The 22,749-nt window shown below is 54.5% G+C and overlaps 6 protein-coding genes across 6 annotated transcripts; 4 read left to right on the top strand and 2 right to left on the bottom strand.

Annotated features, from left to right (window-relative positions):
* Positions 1 to 401: 401 nt before the first annotated feature.
* COL26b_010036 (uncharacterized protein) lies at positions 402 to 1,940 on the bottom strand (the record flags this gene model as incomplete). Its single annotated transcript, XM_053182748.1, has 1 exon — positions 402 to 1,940. One exon carries the CDS (start codon positions 1,938 to 1,940, stop codon positions 402 to 404), a length of 1,539 nt encoding a protein of 512 aa, XP_053033284.1.
* On the bottom strand, positions 1,941 to 3,232 carry COL26b_010035 (uncharacterized protein; the record flags this gene model as incomplete). The annotated part of the gene is made up of 4 exons (XM_053182747.1): positions 1,941 to 2,228; positions 2,282 to 2,512; positions 2,756 to 2,856; positions 2,929 to 3,232. 4 exons carry the CDS (start codon positions 3,230 to 3,232, stop codon positions 1,941 to 1,943), a joined length of 924 nt encoding a protein of 307 aa, XP_053033283.1.
* Positions 3,233 to 7,618: 4,386 nt separating this feature from the next.
* On the top strand, positions 7,619 to 8,476 carry COL26b_010034 (uncharacterized protein; the record flags this gene model as incomplete). Its single annotated transcript, XM_053182746.1, has 2 exons — positions 7,619 to 7,841; positions 7,971 to 8,476. The coding sequence occupies 2 exons, from the start codon at positions 7,619 to 7,621 to the stop codon at positions 8,474 to 8,476; spliced, it is 729 nt and encodes a 242-aa protein (XP_053033282.1).
* Positions 8,477 to 11,833: 3,357 nt separating this feature from the next.
* Positions 11,834 to 12,526, top strand: COL26b_010033 (uncharacterized protein; the record flags this gene model as incomplete). The annotated part of the gene is made up of 1 exon (XM_053182745.1): positions 11,834 to 12,526. One exon carries the CDS (start codon positions 11,834 to 11,836, stop codon positions 12,524 to 12,526), a length of 693 nt encoding a protein of 230 aa, XP_053033281.1.
* A 7,421-nt stretch (positions 12,527 to 19,947) lies between these two features.
* COL26b_010032 (uncharacterized protein) lies at positions 19,948 to 20,919 on the top strand (the record flags this gene model as incomplete). Its single annotated transcript, XM_053182744.1, has 1 exon — positions 19,948 to 20,919. The coding sequence occupies one exon, from the start codon at positions 19,948 to 19,950 to the stop codon at positions 20,917 to 20,919; it is 972 nt and encodes a 323-aa protein (XP_053033280.1).
* A 664-nt stretch (positions 20,920 to 21,583) lies between these two features.
* Positions 21,584 to 22,384, top strand: COL26b_010031 (uncharacterized protein; the record flags this gene model as incomplete). Its single annotated transcript, XM_053182743.1, has 1 exon — positions 21,584 to 22,384. The coding sequence occupies one exon, from the start codon at positions 21,584 to 21,586 to the stop codon at positions 22,382 to 22,384; it is 801 nt and encodes a 266-aa protein (XP_053033279.1).
* Positions 22,385 to 22,749: the final 365 nt, after the last annotated feature.

Raw genomic sequence — 22,749 nt, 5'->3', positions numbered from 1 at the left:
GGAGAAAAAGCGCCTTCAAGTCAGGGATAAGAAGATTACTGCATAGCGATAGGGAACGAATAAAAACGGCAAATTAGTGCAGTAAAGGTGTTTTTGACGTCACATGATGAAACGCGAATCCATGTTCATGATATAAAAAAAAGTCGCTCGCGTTCCGTAGGCCTGGTAGAGCCGCGATTGATCGCGAGCGTCTTGGGGGTATCCCCAGCAATCTATCCGAGACTTCTCCTGGGCTCGACGAGGCTCGTCACTAGAAAACACCTCGCTTCAAACAAGTCACGCAAGATTCTCGGAAAATGCAATACAGACGGCCATTTTCATCTATCGAACAAAAAAAAAACTACACAAAGTCGCATCTTAATTCCAACGCATGTCCAGCGAGTACTACCTACAAATCTGCCTCACCAACCTCCATCAACATTATCGAACGAGTTCATATCCTCACCGAACTTGGGCATATCCGACGACGCCGCCTCGAAGCACGGCCATCCCGTTGTGCGCATGAATTCCAGAGCAGAGACCTTGGCCTCGGGTCCGAAGCGGTTATAGTAGTCGCCCTTGTGCGGTCCGTCCTCGTGCGTCTTGAAGGGACCGATTCCGCTCCAGGGAGTCTGGCCTTCTTTGCCGGCCATCGCACAAGGCCTCATCGTGTTGCCCCACACGATCACGGCGTCTGACTTGGAGAGATGGGTGGCCTCGTCGAAGACGACCGCACCGGCGGACCTCCAGAACTTGTCGTAGGGAACGTCTCGAGATACGTGGGGTGTCGTGCAGAGCGCATCAGCGACGTTCAGGATGTCGACCATGAGAAGTTGTATCAGTTTGTGGGGCCAGACCTCTTTCTTCAATCTGGCAGCTTGCTCCTCAGCGCTAAGCCCTTCTTCTTCCTCGACATTTTCCTCATTGAGTGTGGCATCTGAGCTTGAAGAGTCGTTGTCCTTTTCTTCGTCCTGGTCAATGGTGAGCTCTTCGGAAAGAAAGTCGGCAAGAGTGGCGGTCTGCGGCTGGTTGTCAGGATAGTGAATAGGATCAAACTCCTTGACCTGCCAGAACTCGATATCGTGGTTTACAAAAGCGCGCAAGCCAACGTAATCAGCGCTGGTCTTCCACTTGTGACGGATTTCAAGCAGTTCAGGACGGTCCAGCTGGTCCAAGTCAAATTCGTCATGCTGCACAATCTTGAGAAGCCACTCGCAGAGCGAAAAGGGTCGGCTCCAATGTCTTGGATCCCAGATCAAGAGATCGCCCTGGATCATTTTGATAAAGGACTCCACCTCAGAATGAATGTTACAACCGCGGACGATGAGAGGAATGTGAGGCTGAGCTGCCGAAGTATACTTATCCTTCATCGACCGGACAACAGTTGAGGCGGTGCTATGCAAGCAGCGAGCGAACTTGGTGACGTCTTCATTCCTCCAAGCTGCGGCATGGACAGTCTTGATATCGAGGTTGCCCATGTACAGCAAAGCAGTGACGGCGAGAACTTCTGAAGTACACGACTCCACCTCCCCGAAAATACCGACGAGACCGAGAACAACAGATTCCAGGTATGATTTGTATGTCTCGCGTGATCCCGGCTTCAGCATCTCCAAAAGAGCCTCGCGGTATATAGCATTGATTGGTCCAAGTATGTCGACTTTTGGGGCGACTAACGACGGCTCGCTGAGGCTAAGACCATGGGTGCCAACATCGCCAGAGTCCATCATAGGCGGGTTGAGGAGCGTGTTGCCCAGACCACGATCCACGAAGAAGTCGCGAAGGAAACTGCCATAAAGCTTTCGATGATAAAGTCTCTCTGGTGTGTCGTCCTGGCAATTGTTGTCCATCTCGTCCGACGGCGATTCCACCTCTGGGTCGGCCACAGAGAGGGCGTTGTTGACTGCATCGACACGGCGCCGAGCGACATTCGTGCCGTCACCAAAATCGATCCAGACGTGCATCTAGTCGTCTGACTCAGACTCTGGTGACCAAGTCTTGATCTTGTAGTCGCGGATAGCAAATGCAGCTGATTCCGGGTTGGACGGACGCTTTACGTGAAGTACCAGACTGTGCTTGTGTTTGATCTGGGCAGCATAGGTCGGTCTGACTATACCCTCCCAGAAGAGATCGTCTCTGTCCACCATACCATCTCTTCTCCTTGTGCCTGGGGCTGGGGGCTTTCTGAACGAGATTCGTACCGTGCGGCCTAGTTTGGTGATGCGCTTGACGGATTTGCTGAAACGAGTCGTCTGGACCAGGATTAGATGATTCTTCAACGACAGACTTCAAAAGAAAAACGCACAATATCAGGTGTCAATGTCATCAAGACGAAGAAGGAGTCGGTGTCCTCAGTTGAGCGAGAACCTTGTTTCAAGAAGAAGGCGCGCTGCCGAATGCTTCGGATCTCTCGAACGTCGACGTAAAACCAGTACGCATCTTGGACCACAGACTGGGTCATGGTTGTGAGGGCATCTTCGGGGTTGTCGAACTCGAACCTTTCTGGATACTGCGTCTTACTGGAGTTGGCCGGAATCTGATGGTTATAGCGGCTTAAATCCCAATGATGACTAGGTAACAGAGTCAATTTCGCAAAAAGGTATCAAGCCGAAGATGAAAGTACTAACACATGGCTGTAAGGGTGGTTTTGAGAGTTGGGAAAGAACGCGAACTTCTCCAGTGCGGTCGACGACTGAACCCCACGCCTCGCCAGAATTCGAAACTGACGTTGGCTGAAGATGTCGCGCAAGGTATTCCAGCCCTAAGCTTCCTGGTTCACGTTAATGTAGCTGTCAATGAGATCCGTCTCTTCACGGAGTGCCGGCCCAAGACCATCGACTGAGGCAGTCTGGCCATCACCGAGGCTGAGGTTGATGATAGCTAGGTCTTTGGTCTCTTCGCGCGGCAAGATCATATCGAAGGTACCTCGAGAAAGATTCTCGATGGACATACAGAATGTTCCAGCCGGGAATCTTAGAACTATCGAGAATACGTCTTCAGTCCCAGAAAAGGACTGGTTCTCCAAGTGCCGCGGGAAGCGGAAACGGATCCCGACATATGCTCGACCACTGCCACCAGGGTTGACCACAAAGTCAGTCTCGATTCTGTCGGGGAAGCCGATCTTCTGGCCTCCAATAACTTCGTAGCTTCCATGACGGAGGATTCCACATGGGTGATACTCCGTGATTGCCGAAGGCCGTTTCGGGTTGTTGTTGCGTGGCCGCGACGAGCGGGGCAGGCGAGGAGGCCGAGGCATTTTGCCGCCCGAGTACAAGTGAAAGGCGGTACCGATGAGAAGAGTGCTTGAAAGGGAAGTCGAGATCAATCGCCACCAAGCAAACAAAAAGAGGATGGCAAGAGATGAGGGCTGCAACAACTGGGTGGGTCTGGTAGGTATCTTGTAGGAAGGTACCTAAGGTGAGGGATCGGGGTTGAACCAGTGATCGGAGGGGAGAAAAATTCGCGACCGATCAGCGGACTCGGATAATTCAAATTGTTGAAAAAAGTTCTTTCTGCGATTTTCAGCTGCGTTGCAGGAAAATTCGTGGGCAAGAGGGAGCAGAAAGGGTGATGAGTGAGGTTGGGGGCGAGATTGGCGCAAGCAACCACGCCGCTAAATACCTTCTCCGGTTTTGAGGTCGTTCTGATCTGGGAGGAATTTTGCCTTTCAATGAGGACCTCCTTCGTTCCAAGCACGTCTCGAGGTGATTGGAGCACTGCTACAGGTTGGCGTGATAAGCACACTCTTGCGCGAGGCGCCTCTCGGATCAAATCGCTCTTTCCATCATCAAAGGCAGATCAGAGCACCGGCCACAAGACAAAGAGCCATTGCTAGCAGCCTTGAGTGAGGAAGGTGTGGAGTTGATACCTGAGGCGGGCACGAATATGAGTGCCTAGGTACCCCGATATATCATCTGGGACCGTACGGTGCAGAGAGCCCTACTGGCCGCGCCTTCTCTTACACCTTGAACCACCTTCTATAATTTTGCGCCCACAGGCTATGGACTGGACTGGGCGGTCTTGAAAGAGCCTGGAAACCCAATGCCCCCCCTGGTTCTTCTTACGTCTCTCCCTTTCAACGTCTCGTCAAAACACCGCCATCTGCAACTCGACCATTGGTTAGCGACACGATATCAGTTTTCCGGATTCCTTCGCCAAACGAAGCACATCAAATTGCAACAGTCTCAGTTTCTCTAACGAGCTTAGATCAACATCGTTCTGCCTCAACAGTCGCGTCAGATATTTGACAATCCTTCATCACCGATTCTAGTTTCCTCCGTCTCGGCTGGCGGCAAAGACGGTGGCACGTACAGCTGCAAGTCGCCAGTTGTAGAGAAAATACTGAAGAAGCATTCTGACCATACAATAGGAAAATGGCGTACCCAAAAAACTTCTTCGTCGGATATGATTGCGCTATCCTTTTCCCTCAGGACGGAGTCCTGCTTGGCGGCTTCAACTTCGGATTTCAGAGACAACTTGAGACGTGCCTTTGCGCCTACCCAGGTGAAAATCGACTCGTACTGAAGGTTTATCTGCAACGACGTTAGGACAACGTTGAGAGATACCATTACGAGCCACATGACCCATGGGAGAAGATGGCTATCGAACTCGAATTCCCAGTCGGAACTTGCACATACACCACCCAACCACTACCCCAAGAGCACCACAGGAGATTCTTCAACACGAATTCTCCCCGAAGCTACATCTTGGTGTGCCTACGTTCAGAATCCCCCCCTGTTGTGGAGGGACTCGGCTTGCTCTTCAGGCGGGAAGCTCCGGGTTCATTGGAGCTTGGTGGACTCGACGACAAGATCAATGGCTTCAGATCCATCCGAGACATAATGAGAGAGAAGAATTTCAATCTCGTGATTGACAGTCGTCACTCTTCCGCAATAGCGTCTCAATTTGGTCTTCAAATGGATGTTTTACCTCAGAGTGGCCAGAATGGTGACAGGTGCGTTTTCCATCGATGGAGACTGTTGCCCTGTCGTCCAATATTGGAGAAGCCTAAGCTGATGCAGCCTTGTCTAGACACGATTGGGTGATCGATCCCGACACAAACCAAATTATCAAGAAACCTGACGAGAGGGTCGCTGCAAGGAGATGCTACCAAACTGCTTCCAACGCAGTCAATGCCTTAACAAAATCAGTCTTACAAGAAGAGCTTTGGATCAATCGACATGTGAACCAGCTCGCTGAAAGTCCTTGCGAAGTCCACTTCGAACCAAAGGGAACACAAGTGACGGCGGATGCGAAATTCACCGACCCCGCTATGGTATGTATCTGTCTCTGCCTCCATCTGGACTGGTTTTCTAATAACATGAAAACAGCTGTCGACGTTGTGGCTCTCGGTTCCCCATCTGACCAAAAACGGTACCCAAGTCACGTTAGCCGTACACAAAGATGGTCAGATTTCTCAATACAAAGGTACTGTGTCACGCGACGTGGACAAGACGCCTGGAGGAAGACTATCCATCTCGATTGACCCACCTGAAGCTGAAGCACGTAGAGATTTAGCCTCTCTTGTGGCCTCTTTGAACGAAGCCACCACGGCTCGGCTTCATTTTGACATCGACCGCAAGCTTTACAATCAACGGTTTGCCGCCGTGAAGGATGTGTTTGAAACCGACCTATCTCAAAGATCTGCCGAGGATCGGGCGGCCAATCGTTTGCTAAAAGAGCTACTCATCGGGGGCACGTCTGGCCCGATTGGTGACACACCACTCGAGCTTCCAAATTTTGACCTCGTCGGTGGCATACCAGACGCTTACCTCAAAGCGCTCAAATGGGAAGCTCCCTCCGATACTCGAGATCGATACTTCAACTACGTGACTAACCGCACCCGTCTTGGTCTCGTCGGCATAACAGGGGAATTCACAATAAACCTTCTAGCGGTTACTGCCATCCTTTTCACAGCCAATCCATCAATCGGCAAGGTTTTTCTTTCTGCTTCGAATGATATACGTTTGTACGCCATCGCCGAAAGGATTCAAAATTTGGGTCTGAGAATCAGTAGCAAACCCAACATACAAGATCCCACCCCGCTCGTTGTCGTCGGAAGCGACCTAGACCTGGAAGTCGACGAATTCATCCTGAGGATTTCACAGCCCAAAGTGAAGCCTCGTCACCATCTCTCTGTTTGCTGCCGACTCCTCGGACTCATGAATTACAAAGTCGGTTGCTTTCCGGACTTGGACCATCCCAAGCTCATGAAGATACGCACCAAGATTTCCACCGAAAGCCGGTACAAACACATTCGTGACGTTCACGGCAGCAAATCAGAATTTTGCAACGATTTTGTCCAACGTGGGCATATAAGAGGGTTGATGGAGTCGATCGTCAGCGCCGCGGATGTGTTGGGCACCATGCCTGATGTTTGTCGAGACCACCCATATGACGAAGTACGGAAGAAGGCGAAGGGTATTGTTCTTCACCATGCCGCTTCGATATCAAGGAACGATGCTCTGGTTGTTCTCGGTGATTGTTTCAAACCACTCGCGATGGATGGCTGTGAGAATCGACGGGTTAAGCCGCTTATTGGCGAGAGTGGTGATCATTACAACGCATTCTTTGAGGATGCTGAGATGTCTATTCTCCGGTTCATCATATGGTCTGGACATCCGTTCATCTGATTGGGGTTTACAGGTTAGGTGTGGTACACTTGCTTGTTAGATGCAGAGGTTGCCGAAGTTTGTGAGCATTAGTGTTCCCTAGACAGATTTTTAGAATTAAGCATTCGTTCGGGCATCACGCGTACAAGAAATCCATTCTGGATGATGATTATTAGGTAGTCCAGGCAAGTGCCCAGTGCTATGTCTGCTCGCCAACAACCCAACCATCCGCGGCGGTACTTCATATAATGACAGATCGAGCGCATCCTGCCAATTTTCGGTCTTACCAAAGGCGCAAGCGGAAGAATAAGTATGTTAACCGTGACTCCAGTAGCTTCTATGAAGCAGCTTTCGTGAAAGCAGGAACAGCACATCTGCTTGATGTTTCAGGTTTATGATCAAGTCTAGCTGGACGATGAGGAACGACAAAGACAACGAAGACGACGACGGCAACGGCATTCATCATCCTGTCTCCATCTTGCGTCGAGCAAACATCTGAACTGTCTCATCTTTCCTCCGAAAAGCCCGTCAACGTCCCACGAGAAACGGGTATCAGCATCTCGTACAACCTCCATGAGGCACACCGCCCTTAGGCAATCGGCCAAACATACATCACCTTACCCAAGAAGCCTCGTACGCCTCGACAGTTCCTGTTCTCTCTTTACCTTGAATCACGAGGCCCGTTTCTGATAGACCGGTGCGTCTTATCACTTCTCACGGAGCCTCACATACGCGACACCGCCCCTCGTGCTCCCGCCGAAGGGGTGGGCTGCCTTACCACATCATGCCAGTTTGCCCCTCGCCGATCTCCTGGCATGCCTCTTGTCTCTGTAACATCATCGCAATGCCTCATGGGTGCCTGCTCACCGACATTTGGCGAGGTTGAGGAGGCCTATGACTGTTTTTAAGCCCGCAATCCCCAAGCAGCCTGCTTACCTTTGCCTCCTGAAGCAACTCTCGACAACTTGAACCAAATCACTTCCAAACTTTGACCAAACTCACAATCTGCTTTGCCAATCTGATTGCCCAGCATGGCCTTCGGCAAGAAGAAACGCCTGACTCCGCAGGAGCTTGCCCGGCTCTGCAGCTTCGCGCACCCCATGGGCCTTCGCTGCCCCTATGCCAGAGTCACCTTGACCAGGGACGGCGCGCGCTTTGCCTCGCCCTTTTGCAAGATCCACTGCTGCAAAAAGATTGATAACGGCGCTGCTTGCACGAATGTGAAGACCAATAGCCGTGGATATTGCACCCAGCGTACTTACCCCTGAGCCCCTTTTCAATCCTCTCACTCAGCCATTCACGGCCTTCTCTCGACCGTATCACCCCATACTTCTCACTTCCTTCATACTCTTTGCTTCAACAGCACAGCTGACCATCGCTCAGACCTCCTCTGCACCGGCATAATGAACGGCCAACGCTGCACCAACTACGTCAAATCCTACGACCCAAAGGAATACCAATTCTGCGCCCAATTTCGTACGCACCCTTTTCCCGCCCTCCTCCAGTATCCCTCTAACATGTCCGTCCAGACAACTGCCTCCAGCAAGGCTGCAAAAACGAACGCACCCACCAAGGCGACGTTGACCTCCGCTACTGCCAAGACCACCGCTGCGTCCGGCCGGATTGCACATCCCCCCGCGCCCCCGGCGGCAGCACCCACTGCGCCTCGCACACCTGCGCCGCGCCGGCCTGCTTCGCCGCCTGCCCGGGCGCCTCCGGCGACCCGCACGACCCCTCGCGCTTCTGCGACCGTCATCGCATGTGCCACACCGCCGGCTGCCGGCAGTTCGCCCACGTCCGCGCCGACGGCGTGCCCTCCAAGCACTGCGGCGCGCACTACTGCCGCTGGGAGGCCGAGGGCGGCTGCGACGGGGCGCGGGACCCGATGAGTGCGGACGGGGTGTGCGGCGCGCATACGTGTGTCGAGGCGGGCTGTCTGCGGGCCAGGGACCACCGGGAGGAGGGCGCGCAGTGGTGTAAAGATCATACATGTAAGAGCCGGGACTGTCGGTGGAGGAGGTGGTTGGGGGAGTATTGTCGGGAGCATCAGTGTGGTCGGCCGGGGTGTCCGAGGCATGGTGAGCATAATAATTACTGTGATAGACACCGGGCTTGTACCACGCCGGGATGTGATCGGTTCCGGAGGATTGATGGGGAGAATATCGGTTTGCATTGCGAGGAGCGTGAGTGTCCCTCACCAGCTATCCCTAACACACGTCAAGTAACACGGTCCAGACTCTATCACCCGGTGCAGGAGAGAAGGCTGCGACGTGGGCGTCGTCGACAACACGGAGCTCTGCGCCAGCCACCTCTGCAGCTGGCGGCCCTGCCGCAACGAGCGCGCGCTCTTCGGCTCCGCGCTCTGCGCGCAGCACAAGTGCGCCGTGCCGACATGCCCGCACCGCCGCACGCATATGAACTACGACCCCATGTACGCCGTGCTCGGCGGAGACCGCGCCGCGGAGCTGCTCATGTCGGCGTTCTGCAATGGCCACGCGTGCCGGCACGAGCAGTGCCCGCTCAGGGCCGAGGGCGACACGCACTTCTGCCGGACCCACGCGCGGTGCCGGCGGCTTGGGTGCACGAGGGTCGTGGAGCTCGAGGGGGAGGATCCGACGATTTGTTTGGAGCATAACCACATGGGGCCGCGGGGGATGGGCAGGAGAGGCGCACTGGGCGGTGATCCGTATGGTAACGGGCATGGGAACGGGTATGGAAATGGGGATTATGGGTATGGATGGCCTGGTGGCGGCGTTTGGGGTGTGAATGCTGCCATTTGAGGCTGGTCGGGGATGATTCTTTGGGTTAGAGATGTTCTGGACACAAAATGGCGGGCGTTATTTCAGAGTAGAGCACTTGCTCCGAACTGTTGTAAAGAGGTGCAGACAAACAGACCTGAACATTGCTTCTACTCATCGATGAGCACTGTAGAAGACAGCCATTCCACATTGGGTCTCTCGGAACGTCTCCATGAATGATACGACGGAGGTGCTGCTCCCAGATAGATCCTTGGGCATGAGAGAAGAGTCTTTCGTGTCAGCATCAAGTGTAACGTCAAGTGATTTGAAAGGGCCGCTTCCGAGATATACCCAAACTGGAGAAGGCTGTGAGCGTTCTGCTCTAATTCCTTCCAACCTTGTCAGCAGCAATACACCCACTTGTGGCATGAAGAATTGCAACCTCCTCGAGGGCTTCCGTCAGCTTTTCGTCAGGCCGGTTGCTGTACCCGTGGCAGCGAGGCAATTGAACACGATTTCCAACCCGCCAAGCCAAGCAGTTGTTTTCTCACGCACAGCAATACCAGCCAAGCCATTCTGCGGTCCAAAAATAAGCATCATCGATCCCCGTGATAGCTTCGCGTGATGTCGCGCATCAAAGTGCAGGAAAACGCGCTCGACCTCAGCCTCAGCTTCGGGCCGTGTAAGTAGAAGCAAGGGCCACATGTTCAGTGCGGGAAAAGACGGCGATGTGGCTCATCTCGCATGAGTTCGCAGACCGGTCTTCATCGCACCACTTACACCGTCGGCGCAGTCCACCAGACGCTTGCCATCCGCACAAGGCAACGAGACCATTCTGGTCCCAATCAGGTAGCGGAGGGCACCCAAACATCAAGCCACCAGAGACTATGAGTCTTGTTGAGAAAATTCTGGACGCTTCCGGTTGCCTCACAAAGGCGGCGATGTCGAGACACAATAGGGAGGGCCTGTTTGTCGAAGGAATGGCATCCTGACCGTTTCGCGGACTCGTGAGGGTTGAAAGCCGCTGTCGGAGGGAGTCAAGACAAAGTGGACAATCCTCGAAGGGTGCGACGGTATCGAGTCTGGTTGAAAGAGTCGGGGTGGTTAAACGGTAGCCTTGTCGGGGCTATGCCGATGATCTGAGGGATATGGAGGGTCAGAAACCGGTATTGGTCGAGACGTTGAAGGGAAGAAGAAAAGGTACGTATCCCCTCTCAAGGTCTGGCCCAGCGAAAGCAGAAAATGTGGAGGGAGCCCAAGCGCAGGGTCTGTACAGTGCTGATATCCCCAAAATGGCATTTCTTGACAGTGTAAACACGGACTGACGGCAGACTTGGGGCCCTCCAATCACCTGCGCAGCGCATCATCCCGCCCTTGGTCTCCAAAACTCTCCACTAAACAACACCATCACCAAACGTCAACGCTCGCGTCTGCGCTACAGGGAATCGCTTTGTACTCTATTTCCAAGCTGCATGAAAGAAGAAACTTACCGTCTCCTAGTCGCAGCGTCTTGGTCTTTGGGGTTTTTCCGTTTCACCCTCGCTAATCCTTGACTCTTCCGCCTAACGACTGGGATGGGCGACCGTCAAGTCGTCACAGCCCCGGAGCCGGTTCCGAATGACCTCCCTTCGCGTGAGACATCCCCCTCATGCGCTCGCGGCCAAACGACCTGCCAGGTCTCACCGCACCCAACTTGTGAGGATGTCTACATGACTGCTACACACATCTTCTGAGTCCTCGTTCATCCCACAACCAAGTCAGCATTATGACACCCGACACTTGCTACTCACCATCTCCAGGGTCCTCGACACCAACAGGGGCAGAATAAAGAAAATGGCGTCGTCTTCGTCCGCAACCTGCTCACCTTATTGCAACTTTACTGCCCCCAAAGTCCTCCCACACACACGCGCATACCTCACCGCGCGCCAGCCACCGAACCGGCACCCATCCCTCTCCTGCCCACGCGCTTGAGCCTCGTGGTCGCTGCCTTCTTTCGAGTAGGGCACCTCGATGACTCGATATTCTTGAGGCGCCCTCCTCCCTCCCGGGACGATGGTTGAGTCCTATGCCAGGGCGCTGCCTCGCATGGCCCCGTTAAGTCAAGCCTTACCCGCTTCCCGCTGCGGCCATGCCGTCGACTCACGAATCCTCGTTCGTCCCTAGACCCTAAGTCTTCTGCTCCGATCACCTGAATATCGTCCTAGCCCTTGTGGTCTACTGTCTTTACTCGCAGATTTCCATATTAGCACCGCGATCTCTCCCTTGTCCGGTATCATCGAACCTATCCTCTTCCATCATCGTACTACTTACACAGCTACCCAAGCCATACATTACACAACTTCAACCCGAGGGCTTCCAATATCAGTTCAAAGCCTTCATACACAACAACAAAGACACCTAATAACCTTAAAGACTGCGAATCTCGTCGCAGTCCTCGTACCCACAGCCAAAGTGGGCAACGAGTGCGACAAACCCCCAAAACACCACCGCCCCTAGCACACCACTCATATGTCTAACCGCCGCTGGTACGTTGATACCGCACCGGACGGTCGGACACAGTACATCTCTCTCAAACGCTCCCGCTCGCACCACTACTACGGTTACCCTCGTTATGAGCAGCCGCAGTGCTCGCCGCCGGTGCAGCACCACCGCTGCTGCCGCGACGACTGCTGCCACTTAGGCCGCGATGAGTGGAACGACCTGGTTGAGCGGGAGCGCAAGCTGCGCGAGTCCAACGACTGCCTCGCCCGCGAAAACGTCTCTCTCAAGGCCAACTACCAGGCCGCCGAGGCCGAAGCGCGCCGGCTCGGCGGCATCGTGCCCATCCTGCAGGCCGAGAACCAGGCGCTCCGAGACGAGAACGCGGCGCTGCGGTGCTCGCTCGAGAACGCCGGCGGCCACACGGGCAAGTTCCACCGCGAGGTCGAGAAGCTGCGGCACCGGTTGCACAAGATCGAGAGGGAGCGCGACGCGCTGATTGCGAGGGTCAAGGAGCTCTCGCGGCACTACGTCTCGGACAAGGTCGAGGAGCTGAGGCGGATCATCGTCAATTGGGAGCGCAAGTTTGACGTTGTCGATGACCACAACAAGAGACTGCGGAGGGATATCGAGGACCAACGGTGTATGATTCAGGAGCAGGAAGAGCGGCTTCGCACGTATGAGCGGATTCTGCGTCGGAATGGCTATGCGAGGTTCGAATGAGAGAGGATCGGGAATGGAGGGATGGATATATGTTTTTGACTTGCATTCCGCGGGTACGCGAAGACGTTAGTATTACTGTTCAAGCGAAAGTAATCATCTTTCTTTGGCGGGAGGATGTTTGGCTGGATATGCGATACAGGAAGCCGAGTGGTAAGTCTCTTCCCGCAAGCACATCTTCAAGAGATGAAGTCTAACATGCATGCAGGCTTTCATTGGAGATTGCAGGATTCTATCATGATTGGTCTTTGACGCCATAGACTTCGACTGGCGATGCTTCATTGGGCATCCCGCCATGCAGGTGCGGTATGGCCCGAGGAGATTGCAGTCTGACCTTCGTTCACGAAATTTCATTTGTCACACACTTCGGCTGTCCTTTGCATGCATTTCCTCTGCTTTACAGGGGACCTTTTCTTCCTTATTCTTTTTCGACAGTCATGTCAGGGGACGACTCGACTGGTAACTTCTTTCACGCCATCTGTTGTAATTCAAGGGTATTACTAGACACCAAATTGACATACAAGACCTAGCCTCACTACGCTCATGACAGAATGGAGCGAATTTCAGTGACAGTAAGCAGTCTATTACAAGCGTGAAAGTGTCAAAAATAGCGAAAGGGGCCTCAGTGACTCGTCTTCGGCACAAGGTCCCGTCAGCAGATTCGTCGCGAGTCGCAGACAGACCAAACCCGTTCCCATGACGCCAGGCTCCCACACCTCCGAACCTCAGCTCCCCATCACTCCTAGCAACCCTTCCCACCACCACCATCTTGACAAAACAACCTAAGAGGGTGGTCTGGACTCAGTAGGTAATCCGCCTGCCTGTCTGCCTACAGCATCAACTCATTCATTATATAAGCGCACACCTGCTTACGTACACCCTCTGCAGCAGAAGGTTCTGCTTGCCAACGCATCACACCTTGGTCCGAATACCTACCTTACGTAACCTTCAACAGCGCCAACATACTGCAACACCACCATCACGCCCCCAGACCGCAACGCTGAGCCCACCGCCGGCGACAAGGGTGCCTGTCATCCATCTAGCGATGGTGTGCAGCTTAAGGCTGCAGCTTCCTATCTTGCGTTGCCAGGGCCTGAGGCGCGACCCATTTCCCGCTGCCTGCCTGCCTGCAGTCCCTCACGCTTTCTCGCGATTCCGGCCAACGCAAGCTACTTTGGGCAACGCGCAAGTGCGCAAAACGCCCACTCGTACCCTCCCCTTCGAAGGATTCCGCGCTGGATCGATATCCTTGGAATAGCAGCACTGAAGAGACCAGGGTCTCGCTCAGCTCGTTCGTCACCTACCTTGCCTTGTTCCGGTCCCCTCCGGCCCCGCGAGGCCAACGATACGATTCTTGGCCCTGGGCTGCGGTACACCTTGGCTAGAGTGCTGACAGGCACCGAGGTGAGCGAGTGGATTCCCAAGTCCGAGATATCTCAGCCCGGACTTCGGGATCCGTTTTGGGACATACGAATGGAACCTGGAAGGTACTTGGACGGACACCTTGAGGGGGCTGGACCGCAGCTGCCTGCTTCATTCGCCGAGCTCCCAAAGTCCTGCGAGATTTGCCACGAAACATGAAGGCAAGAGCTGCGGGGGGTCTTGGAGGTCAACAGCACCGCGGTGCTCTTGCTTCTTCGTGGGGGCCAAGACTTGTGGTTGAAAGAAAGATGGGAAGGACCACTCTGGCGAAACGGTGACAGGCGCCTGCCTGCCGCTGGACCTGTTACCGGCACGTCCTGGGCTAGCGCAGTGCCCGCCCGCCGCTTTTACTCTCGCAGAGGTAAGGCACCAGGCCATGGGCAACCTTGGAGGACCAACTTCCTTCTCACTCGACTACCAAGGACAACTGCAACTTCCTTCAGACTCTGTTCCAAATTTTCCTCCTTCTCCATCCAACCCAGACCAACGTCTGTCTCCCTCTTTCACAATTCACAATGTGGGCAACGGCACTCTTGCTGCTCACGTTCAGTTTTGTCCTGTGCCTGCTGCATGTTAATACCGCAGCCAGATGATGTTGACACCAATCCAGTTGGAAACGACGTCGACAGGCTCATGACTTCTACGGTAAGTAGGCGAGATGCGATTTCTTCCAGTTTTGTGCAGTTTCCTGTCCGATCCCTGGATCTGGCTTCTTCTTTCCTTCTGTTTCTGTTTCGGCGCGCGTTTCCACGATCGCGGCAGGAGACCAACACTTCCAGCTGCTCCTTCCATAGCTTTCTTTCTTCCCTGTCTACCTGCCTGTCCACCGCTTCTGGCTCCTTCCCTCCCGTGTCAGCGCCTGCGCTCGCCGTGGGGAACCTCTTGGAGAGTGGCCGAAATCTGGGCTTGCTCTGGCTCCGTGGCGAGACGCGCGTGGACGGGGAGAGCGAGCGGATGGGACAGAGTCACTGGTAGGCGGATGAACTCAAACAGGCGATGATGACATCCAACACACAGTCGGCGGGAATTCCATTGGGGTCACGTCAATGGCTGTTCATGGACTTGGCTGAGCCTGGCATCACGGGGACACATTTCACAAGGGGGTTCAGGTTTGGGACTGGGGGCTTCATGGACATTGGGCATCACCTGGACATTGGGACGGGAGTATGTTTCCTTCATTCATTGGTGAAAGGCCTAGCGGTCTCGACGGTACCGTGCTGCCAGCCACCAGTGGTGTCATCTCATCAAGTTTCTTTGCCGTTAGTAAGTTGCAAGAATCCAAGACAAGACAGCGAACGATTGGAATCCATCTGTCCCCCCTTGGTACAAGACAATCATGGAAAGGATTGCTTGTAGTCCGTCAACTGGGGGGGCTTTTGAGACTGTGATGAAGACCGACTCCTGCATGTCGATGATCTGAGTCTCAAGGAAGGGGGAATACATATGTTGGGGATACACGAATGACGATGGGTTACATGCTGCGGATACATGAATGACGATTGGGATACAGGATGCAGGACAGGTTCCGACACGAGCCGCGACGTGTTGTTGGTGTGGTGTTGAAGAGAAGAAATGATGGAGGGGCAGGGAAAAGGAGGAGTCCTTTATAATTGAAGGGTTCTGGGGTGTTTTGTGGTCGGCGTCCCGAAGAAGGGAAGGAGCACAGTGAGAGCAGGTGCAACGACGCTGATAGAGCAGGTGCAAATCCGTACCTCCTTCCAAGAGGTGGTTTTCTTGAGGCAGAAGGCAAGAGGCAGGAAACAGAAGGCAGGAAGCAGGAAGGTTCTGGATCAGAGTAGGCGCACAGGATGGAAGGAGGCCCTGGGGGAAAACATCGGAAGGAGTCTCTGGAAGCAGGTCATGGAAGCGATTTGAACACTAAATGTGATGAAAGTTTGAGAGAGGTTGATCAATTGGAACTACTGCATATCATTATTCCGGTCTATCTGTATTGAAATATCTTTCTGTGTCTGCACTGTCCCCAGATTTGATGAGATGGTGCCTTCACTGCCAGTGGTATCATATCGATGGTAACGGGCCCGGCTGCTCGTGGCTGTGGCTAGAACCAGGAACGTTCTTTCTCCGCATGACTTCTTTCCCAGAAGTTCCCTGTGGACCCGTGCCAAGGTGTGCGCTTGAGACACTCACCCGTTGCGTTGCATGCAGTAGGAAGAGCGCCTCCCATTTTGTGCCTTCCCAGTCTCAAGGTGTCTTCAGCACGGGCCGTGCTTGCAGAAGGTGGAAGTTGCCTGGTAGCAGGAGCGGCTTACGTTCAAATCAAGGAAAGCGCTTCCATACGGAGGAAATCTCCTCACGTAGAGGGCACACCATGATGCCAAAGACATGATGCCTGTTGTGTTCAACACCTGACAGGCACTAAGGTCGGCGATACATTTCGAGGCTTCATATATGTGACTTCCAAGTACTTAAAAAAAAAGTCTACCGATACCTGCAGAATTTCCCATGTCTTGGCGTAGCCCAATCCAAGGTCGAATTCATTGCTTTGACACTGGTTGACTGAGCACGACGTTGACAGTCTGCAGTGACTTACACGGGAGAAAATGTGGGGGCTCGAGTCCGCCGACAAGGATGCCAGACCTTGCACTGCCTAAATAGGACATCTTAATTCGCCGCTTTTACACCTGCTCTGAGGTCTCGACCTCAAAGCACCTTGATTCAAGCGACCATGGTAGTTTGGGCCAGGTACCCTGATGGTTGGTATCATATTTGACCTTTTAGTCCCTAACAAACTTTTCCTTCCTCGTGAACTGAGCCATTATGGTCGCCGCAGTGGAACTGATCTGAACACAGGTAGCACCTCCAGAAAAGTTATAAGAGGACGCATGTCCCACGATTTCCGTCTTCTTTTTTCTCATCAAGTTAGTGAGGAGTTGGTGAAAGTGAGATAGCCAACTGCATATGGATGGACCATTGCATTAGCCCTGCGCAAATCTTGGAGTGACGGCCCGATCAGAGAAGGCTCAAACTTACTGAAGTTGGTGAGGTTAGTGCCAACCGCACATGGATAGACCATGCGCATCCAGGCGGTGATTCAAGCCTTGGCCCTTCCAAAATCGTGGGTTAAAGTGTCGTGAGACGATGAGGTAGGGCCAGAAAGAATCAGAGACGATGGTGGTGATCTCACTGAGTCTCTGGGACAGGTCGCACTGAAGTTGGACGTAAGACACCCAACAGTGTGTGGATAGACCACGTGCATTCAGGCGGTGATTCGCCTTGGCTCTCAAGAAGGCCCCGAAGAACAGGACCAGAGAGTATTGAAGACGATGATGAGATCTTTACTGAGTCTCCAAGCAAGTTCAACATACTGAAGTTGGTGAGGCAGTTAGCCAACAGCATATGGATAGACCGTGTGCACCCAGGCAGTCATTCAAGCCTTGGTCGTTCCAAATGCTGGGTTAGATTGTCGTATGGAACGGCCAGAAAGAAATGGAGACGATGATGATAGCAACTACTGAGTCTCCGGAGCAGGCAGTCATCCAGTGAAGTCGACCTACGACGCATAGTTGCGTTCTCTAACAGGACCACGGGACTGACCTCAATATATTTCATTATGGTACCTCCAGTGTGTAGAATCACCCTGGCTGGTTGAATTGAGGACTCCGAGTGTCAGCATTTAGAGGCACAGACTTTGACCTTTCGCCGTGTGTGGTTGGCGTCTTAGGGTTTGACAGGCACGTTGACGCAGGCCTTGCAGGGGAGTGCCTGCTGCGCTAGCCTGCGGGGCGGTGCTGTCTAGTCCGTGCTTAGCTGCCGTCCGCAGCGGATTCCCAGTGACATGTTTGCTCTGGTGTCCGCACCTCTCAACCACTCACCATCACCACACCCCAGCCCGTTCGTGATAATCATCGCCATGCGGCCCGCGACGTTCCTCCCAGCGAACGGAGACGACGGAGGAATCATGTCGAAACTGACCGATCTGATGACAGAGACTCAGCTGGTTTCACTGGCCGGAACGAGAATTGTCGATCGATCAGCGGCAACCAAGTGCACCACCATCTCCTCGAGAGCGCCAACAGGATGAAGCAGCCTAGGAGGCTTGCATCGAACGCATGAAGTCGAATGATAGGAGCCTCAGTCACCATCGTCATTACGAGCGAACCCCATCGCGACGCGGGGTCCAAAGTGCAGACGCCAGTCGCCAGAAAAGGCGTGACTCACGACGCGACTCGCTGGCCCATCACCTGCCCCTCATCGGGGTCTCGCGACGGCCTCTCTCTAGGCTGCAGGCCGATCTGGGTTTGCGATCATTGCCAGACGATTGGTCCGAATACCGACACGAACGCAACGCACATCATCATCCTGGATCGACGGGGAGACAGAACAGGCTTAAGAGACTGCGAATAGCTGCAAGAGAAGTACTACGCAGCGCCAAGAGACCCTGTTCACGCCGTTGCGTACTCTTGCTGTCTCGTCCATCTCCTCGTCGTTTCCGCAGGCCTCTTGTCACCTACCTGACCTTACCTCACCTCGCATTTGCTTCGCCATGCTCCGTCTCCCTGCGGTCTGCAAGAACCAACAGCCTGCTTCTGTTAGGCGGATCAGTCTGTCGGGTACTCAACCCGCGTTGGCGGACCATTCCACGCACGCACAGAAAATGGGCAGGAAACAAGGGAAATAAGGCGTCCACAGGAAGAAATTCAGCAAAAGAAGGCAGCCAGAATTTGCGTATCTGCCTTGCTGGACGCCTGCGCCGCCTCCAATCAGAACAAGTCCTCCCACCGAGAAAATTGAAGCAAAGCCTCCCACCAGCACACCCCCCTTTTTCCAGAAGTGCCCCTCCCCCTCGAGGGCCTTGGACCTTGGACCTGGGAATACATGGAATTGTGAAGGGGTCGGCGGAAATGGGAGTCGATTCCTTGTACAGACGAGAATCGCCTTTTTTCCACTTCGCTCCCGCGTCCCCACACCCTGGCTGGCGATGTATGCAGCGCCATTGACAAGCAAGTTCTGGGCCCATCCCTCGAAACAATCCCCATCCTCGTCAGTCCCTCGTCTCCCGTGTCCCTTCAACCGTCACGCCAACCCACAGTTCGATAGGCAGGACGGCCGGCGGATCGCGGGCGCGGGTTCACCCTCTCATCATGGGCCGGGGTGAGAGAGGGACGAGGGAGTACTGTGCAGACAGACTGCAGCCAGACTTGCAGACTGCAGCAGAGAAAGGGCAGGGCATGTTTGGTCCCGTCCTCCGTCCCCGTACCCAAGCGATGACTCCTCTTCTGGACTTCGCCAAGACGCCACCCAGCCCTACATGGTCAATACCGACGGGCTACCTCAGGAATGCTGCAATCTCTTTAGGCCACGGAGGCATGTTGTAGGTATCTCTGCCGTTGCCGTCTGGTCCTCTCCCCTGTCGCACGCCTCTCTGCTGTTCCTCCCTCCCAATCCATCGCGACTTAGCCCCGGAGGCAGCAGCAGCGCAATGCAATCCACACCATCTCTGTCAATCGCTCACTCGCTCTGCCTCTGCCTCTCTGCCTCTGCCACTTTCCTCCCTCCGAGTCCGACTGTTGTTATTGTTTTTATGGTCTGTTCCCAGAGACTGCAATGGCTGTGTCTAAATAAATAAAAACTTCCATGCCGACGCATTTCCCGTTTCCCTCCCCCTTTCCCCTTCATCTCAGTCTCAGGTTTCGCTTATTAGTGTTGCTGCCCAAGTCCCGCCAACCTCCAACCCGGGAAAAAACAACCAAATTACCACTGCGACCCAATTCGCCCTTTTCCTTTAATACTTGACTCACACACACGGCCTGTCTTAACCCGGTAGCCAACCACCACAACCGCCCACATCCAAATTCGAAAATTCTGCCTTGCCCGAATAGGACGCAACTCAACTCACTCACATATATACGACCGCAGCTTCACTTTTCCCTCACCTGCTGCGGCAGCAAAAAGGCATAGATACACATTCGCCTCGACCTGGTCCATCGACCCAACTCGGCTGATCGACGACAAGCAGCCCAGCCAGGACCCAATCAGCAACCATGTCGGCCAACGACTCCAAAAAGTACCGGAGGAACGTCTCTTTTGAGCCGGTTCACAGCGTGTCAGTCAGAGGTCACCGCCAGCAGGCGAGCGATTCGGGCGTTGGCTCTGACCAAGATTCCTACAGCACCAGCCCCGATCGCTCGGCGCAAGCCTACTTTGACCTGCACAAGGCTCATCTCAGTCTCAAGGATGAGTACACGAAGCTGAAAGACGAGCTTCGCGATGTCAACGCCCGCTTCACCGCCTTGCAAAACACTGTCGAGGTCCTCGAAGACGACAAGGAGAAGCTGGTCCGCGAGAAGCGCACGCTCAGGGAGGAGAACGAAAAGCTCAAGGAGGACGTCCGCAAAGCCCGCTCCAGCCAGCCCCGTGAGCGCGAGCGCGAGCCCAAGATGATGACGGGCGCCATGCCCGTTCAGCAACCACCCTCTCCCAAGGAAAAGACCCGCCGCGGTGAGAGCAAGGTGCGCCGGAGTGAGAGCAAGCGCCGGACCAGCGACGATGAGAAGCGTCATGAGGAGAAGCGTCATGAGGAGAAGCGTCACGAGGAGAAGCGCGAGAAGCGCCACGATGAGCAGGAGCGCAAGGAGCGCAAGGAACGCGAGAAGGAACGCGAGAAGCTCCACGAGGAGGACAAGAAGCGCCTCAAGAGCCGTTTCGACCACAAGGACAGCAGCAGCAAGGATGATGGCAGCGTCTCTAGCGGTAGCTCGGGCCGCAAGAGCTACGTCGAGCCGTACGGCCCCTCCGCGCCTCGATCCACCGCGGAGCGTCCCCGTAAGAGCCGTGCCGACTCGTCCTACTCCCAGATCAGACCTCAAGTCATCGCGACCACCACCATCTCCGACTACGAGGGCAGCACGGCGGTCTACGACGACGGCTACGCCGGCGAGGACGGCCACTACCACGCATACCCCCTCGCATCCCCCCTGCCAGACACTACCCGCGGCAGGTCGCGTCAGTGGTAAGGGCAATTGGAAAAAAAAAATTCCCAAGCCACGCGCGAAAAACAAGCCCTGTGCGACGCACCAAGTCGGGCAATTTTGTTTAACGAGAAAATACGTTTATGATGCGCTGCATCACACCAGTCACAGCGGAAATTCTTCACAATCCCTGGCAACGCATCCCGCATACAGGCGGATAGCGGGAGCCAGGGCCCGCTAAACAGCCCCTCCCCCTTCCCTCGCCCGCGGCGCCTTCCCCCAAGACCGGAAGGCGCCTTTTCCTTTACCTTGACACCTTGACAGAGGGATGGGCATCCAAGCCCAAGCCTGCCCATCTCACCCCGCACCGACCTGGACCAAGACGTCCAACATGGGATGAGACGCAATGGGTTGACTCATTCCTCTCACACGAACACGACCGCCATTGCCGGTCGCGGACTCGGACTCGATTCTATTTCAACGATGCGACCGCTTCTTCATCTGTTACTTTCCATTTCATGTACCAAATCCTGTACCAGATTTCATTTCGTCGACATTGCGATACCCAATACCCTTATATACGTTTGAGACGACAAACACCTTGGATCAATCCAGCCCCCTTTCTTCTTCTTCTTTCTCCAACAGTCAATCGACTCCAACTTTCACCTGCGAACCAAGAAAATTACAAAACAAACAAAAATCACACACAATGAAGCTCTACCCCTCACTGAGCTCCGACCTCGCCGACTGGGCCGCCCGCCAGCCCGTCTTCTTCACGGCCTCGGCCCCGACCCACCTCCCGCACGTCAACGTCTCGCCAAAGGGCCTCTCCGCCCACTTCGCCGTCCTCGGCCCCAACCTCGTCGGCTACATTGACCGCACCGGCTCCGGCTGCGAGACCATCGCCCACAGCTACGAGAACGGCCGCCTCACCCTCATGTTCATGTCCTTCGGCCCCTCCCCGCGCATCCTTCGCATCTTCTGCCGGAGCCGCATCGTGGAGTGGGACAGCCCGGACTTTGACTCGTGGATGAACCGCATCGTCCCGCAGGGCAGCAGCCGGGACTCATACGACGGCGCTAGGGCTGTCGTCCTTGGCGACGTGTGGGAGGTCCAGACGAGCTGCGGCTTCGGCGTGCCCATGGTCAGGAAGGAGCTCTACGCCCCGGCGGCGACATCCGAGGACGGATCTCTCGAAAAGGGGCAGCAATCACCGGCACATCACGAGCTCAAAGACGAACTCTCCGTCTTCGAGGAGCGCCCCACCCTCGACAACTACTGGAAGAAGCGCGCCGACAACAACACCGTCCACAAGTACCAGCTCGAGACCAACGCCGCCTCCATCGACGGCCTGCCCGGGCTCAAGACGGCGCGGCGCGACGCGGGCGAGGTCCTCTGGCTCACCGACGCCCGGTCCCGCGCCGCCCGCGCCCTCCGTGAGACGCACGGCATCCTGCTGGGAATTTTCCTTGCTCTTTTGTTTTACGGTGTTTTGGCTTTGGTAAAATGAGCGTCAGCAGCAGCGGATGGGATGAGATATCAACACTTGTTTGTAATTGGGAAACCGGGAAAAAACCCGGTTTTGCAGAAAGTATTTTGTGTGTGTCACGTTGTATGATTTGCATGGGAGCATTATCACTTTTCCTCTTTATTTAGATAGACTTTTCTGGGCCCTTACTTATTCGGAAATGAGCGGCTTCTTTTTTTTGGACGCGTTTGCACGCAGGAACGACTAGCTATGGATTGATGGATCTATGGATTGATGTAGGGCACTCACTGCCTTTTTTTGTAAGCTTGGGATGGCGGGATCACCCTTAGAGAGATGTATCCCCATTGAGGACAATCAAAAGTTAAACTTGGTGTTTTTTCTACAAC

This window comes from Colletotrichum chrysophilum, assembly GCF_026319265.1.
Source record: "Colletotrichum chrysophilum strain AFK26 chromosome Unknown scaffold_103, whole genome shotgun sequence".
NCBI lineage: Eukaryota > Fungi > Ascomycota > Sordariomycetes > Glomerellales > Glomerellaceae > Colletotrichum > Colletotrichum chrysophilum.
The sequence above is the reverse complement of the archived record's forward strand: the minus strand, read 5'-3'. Positions and strand labels throughout refer to the sequence as shown.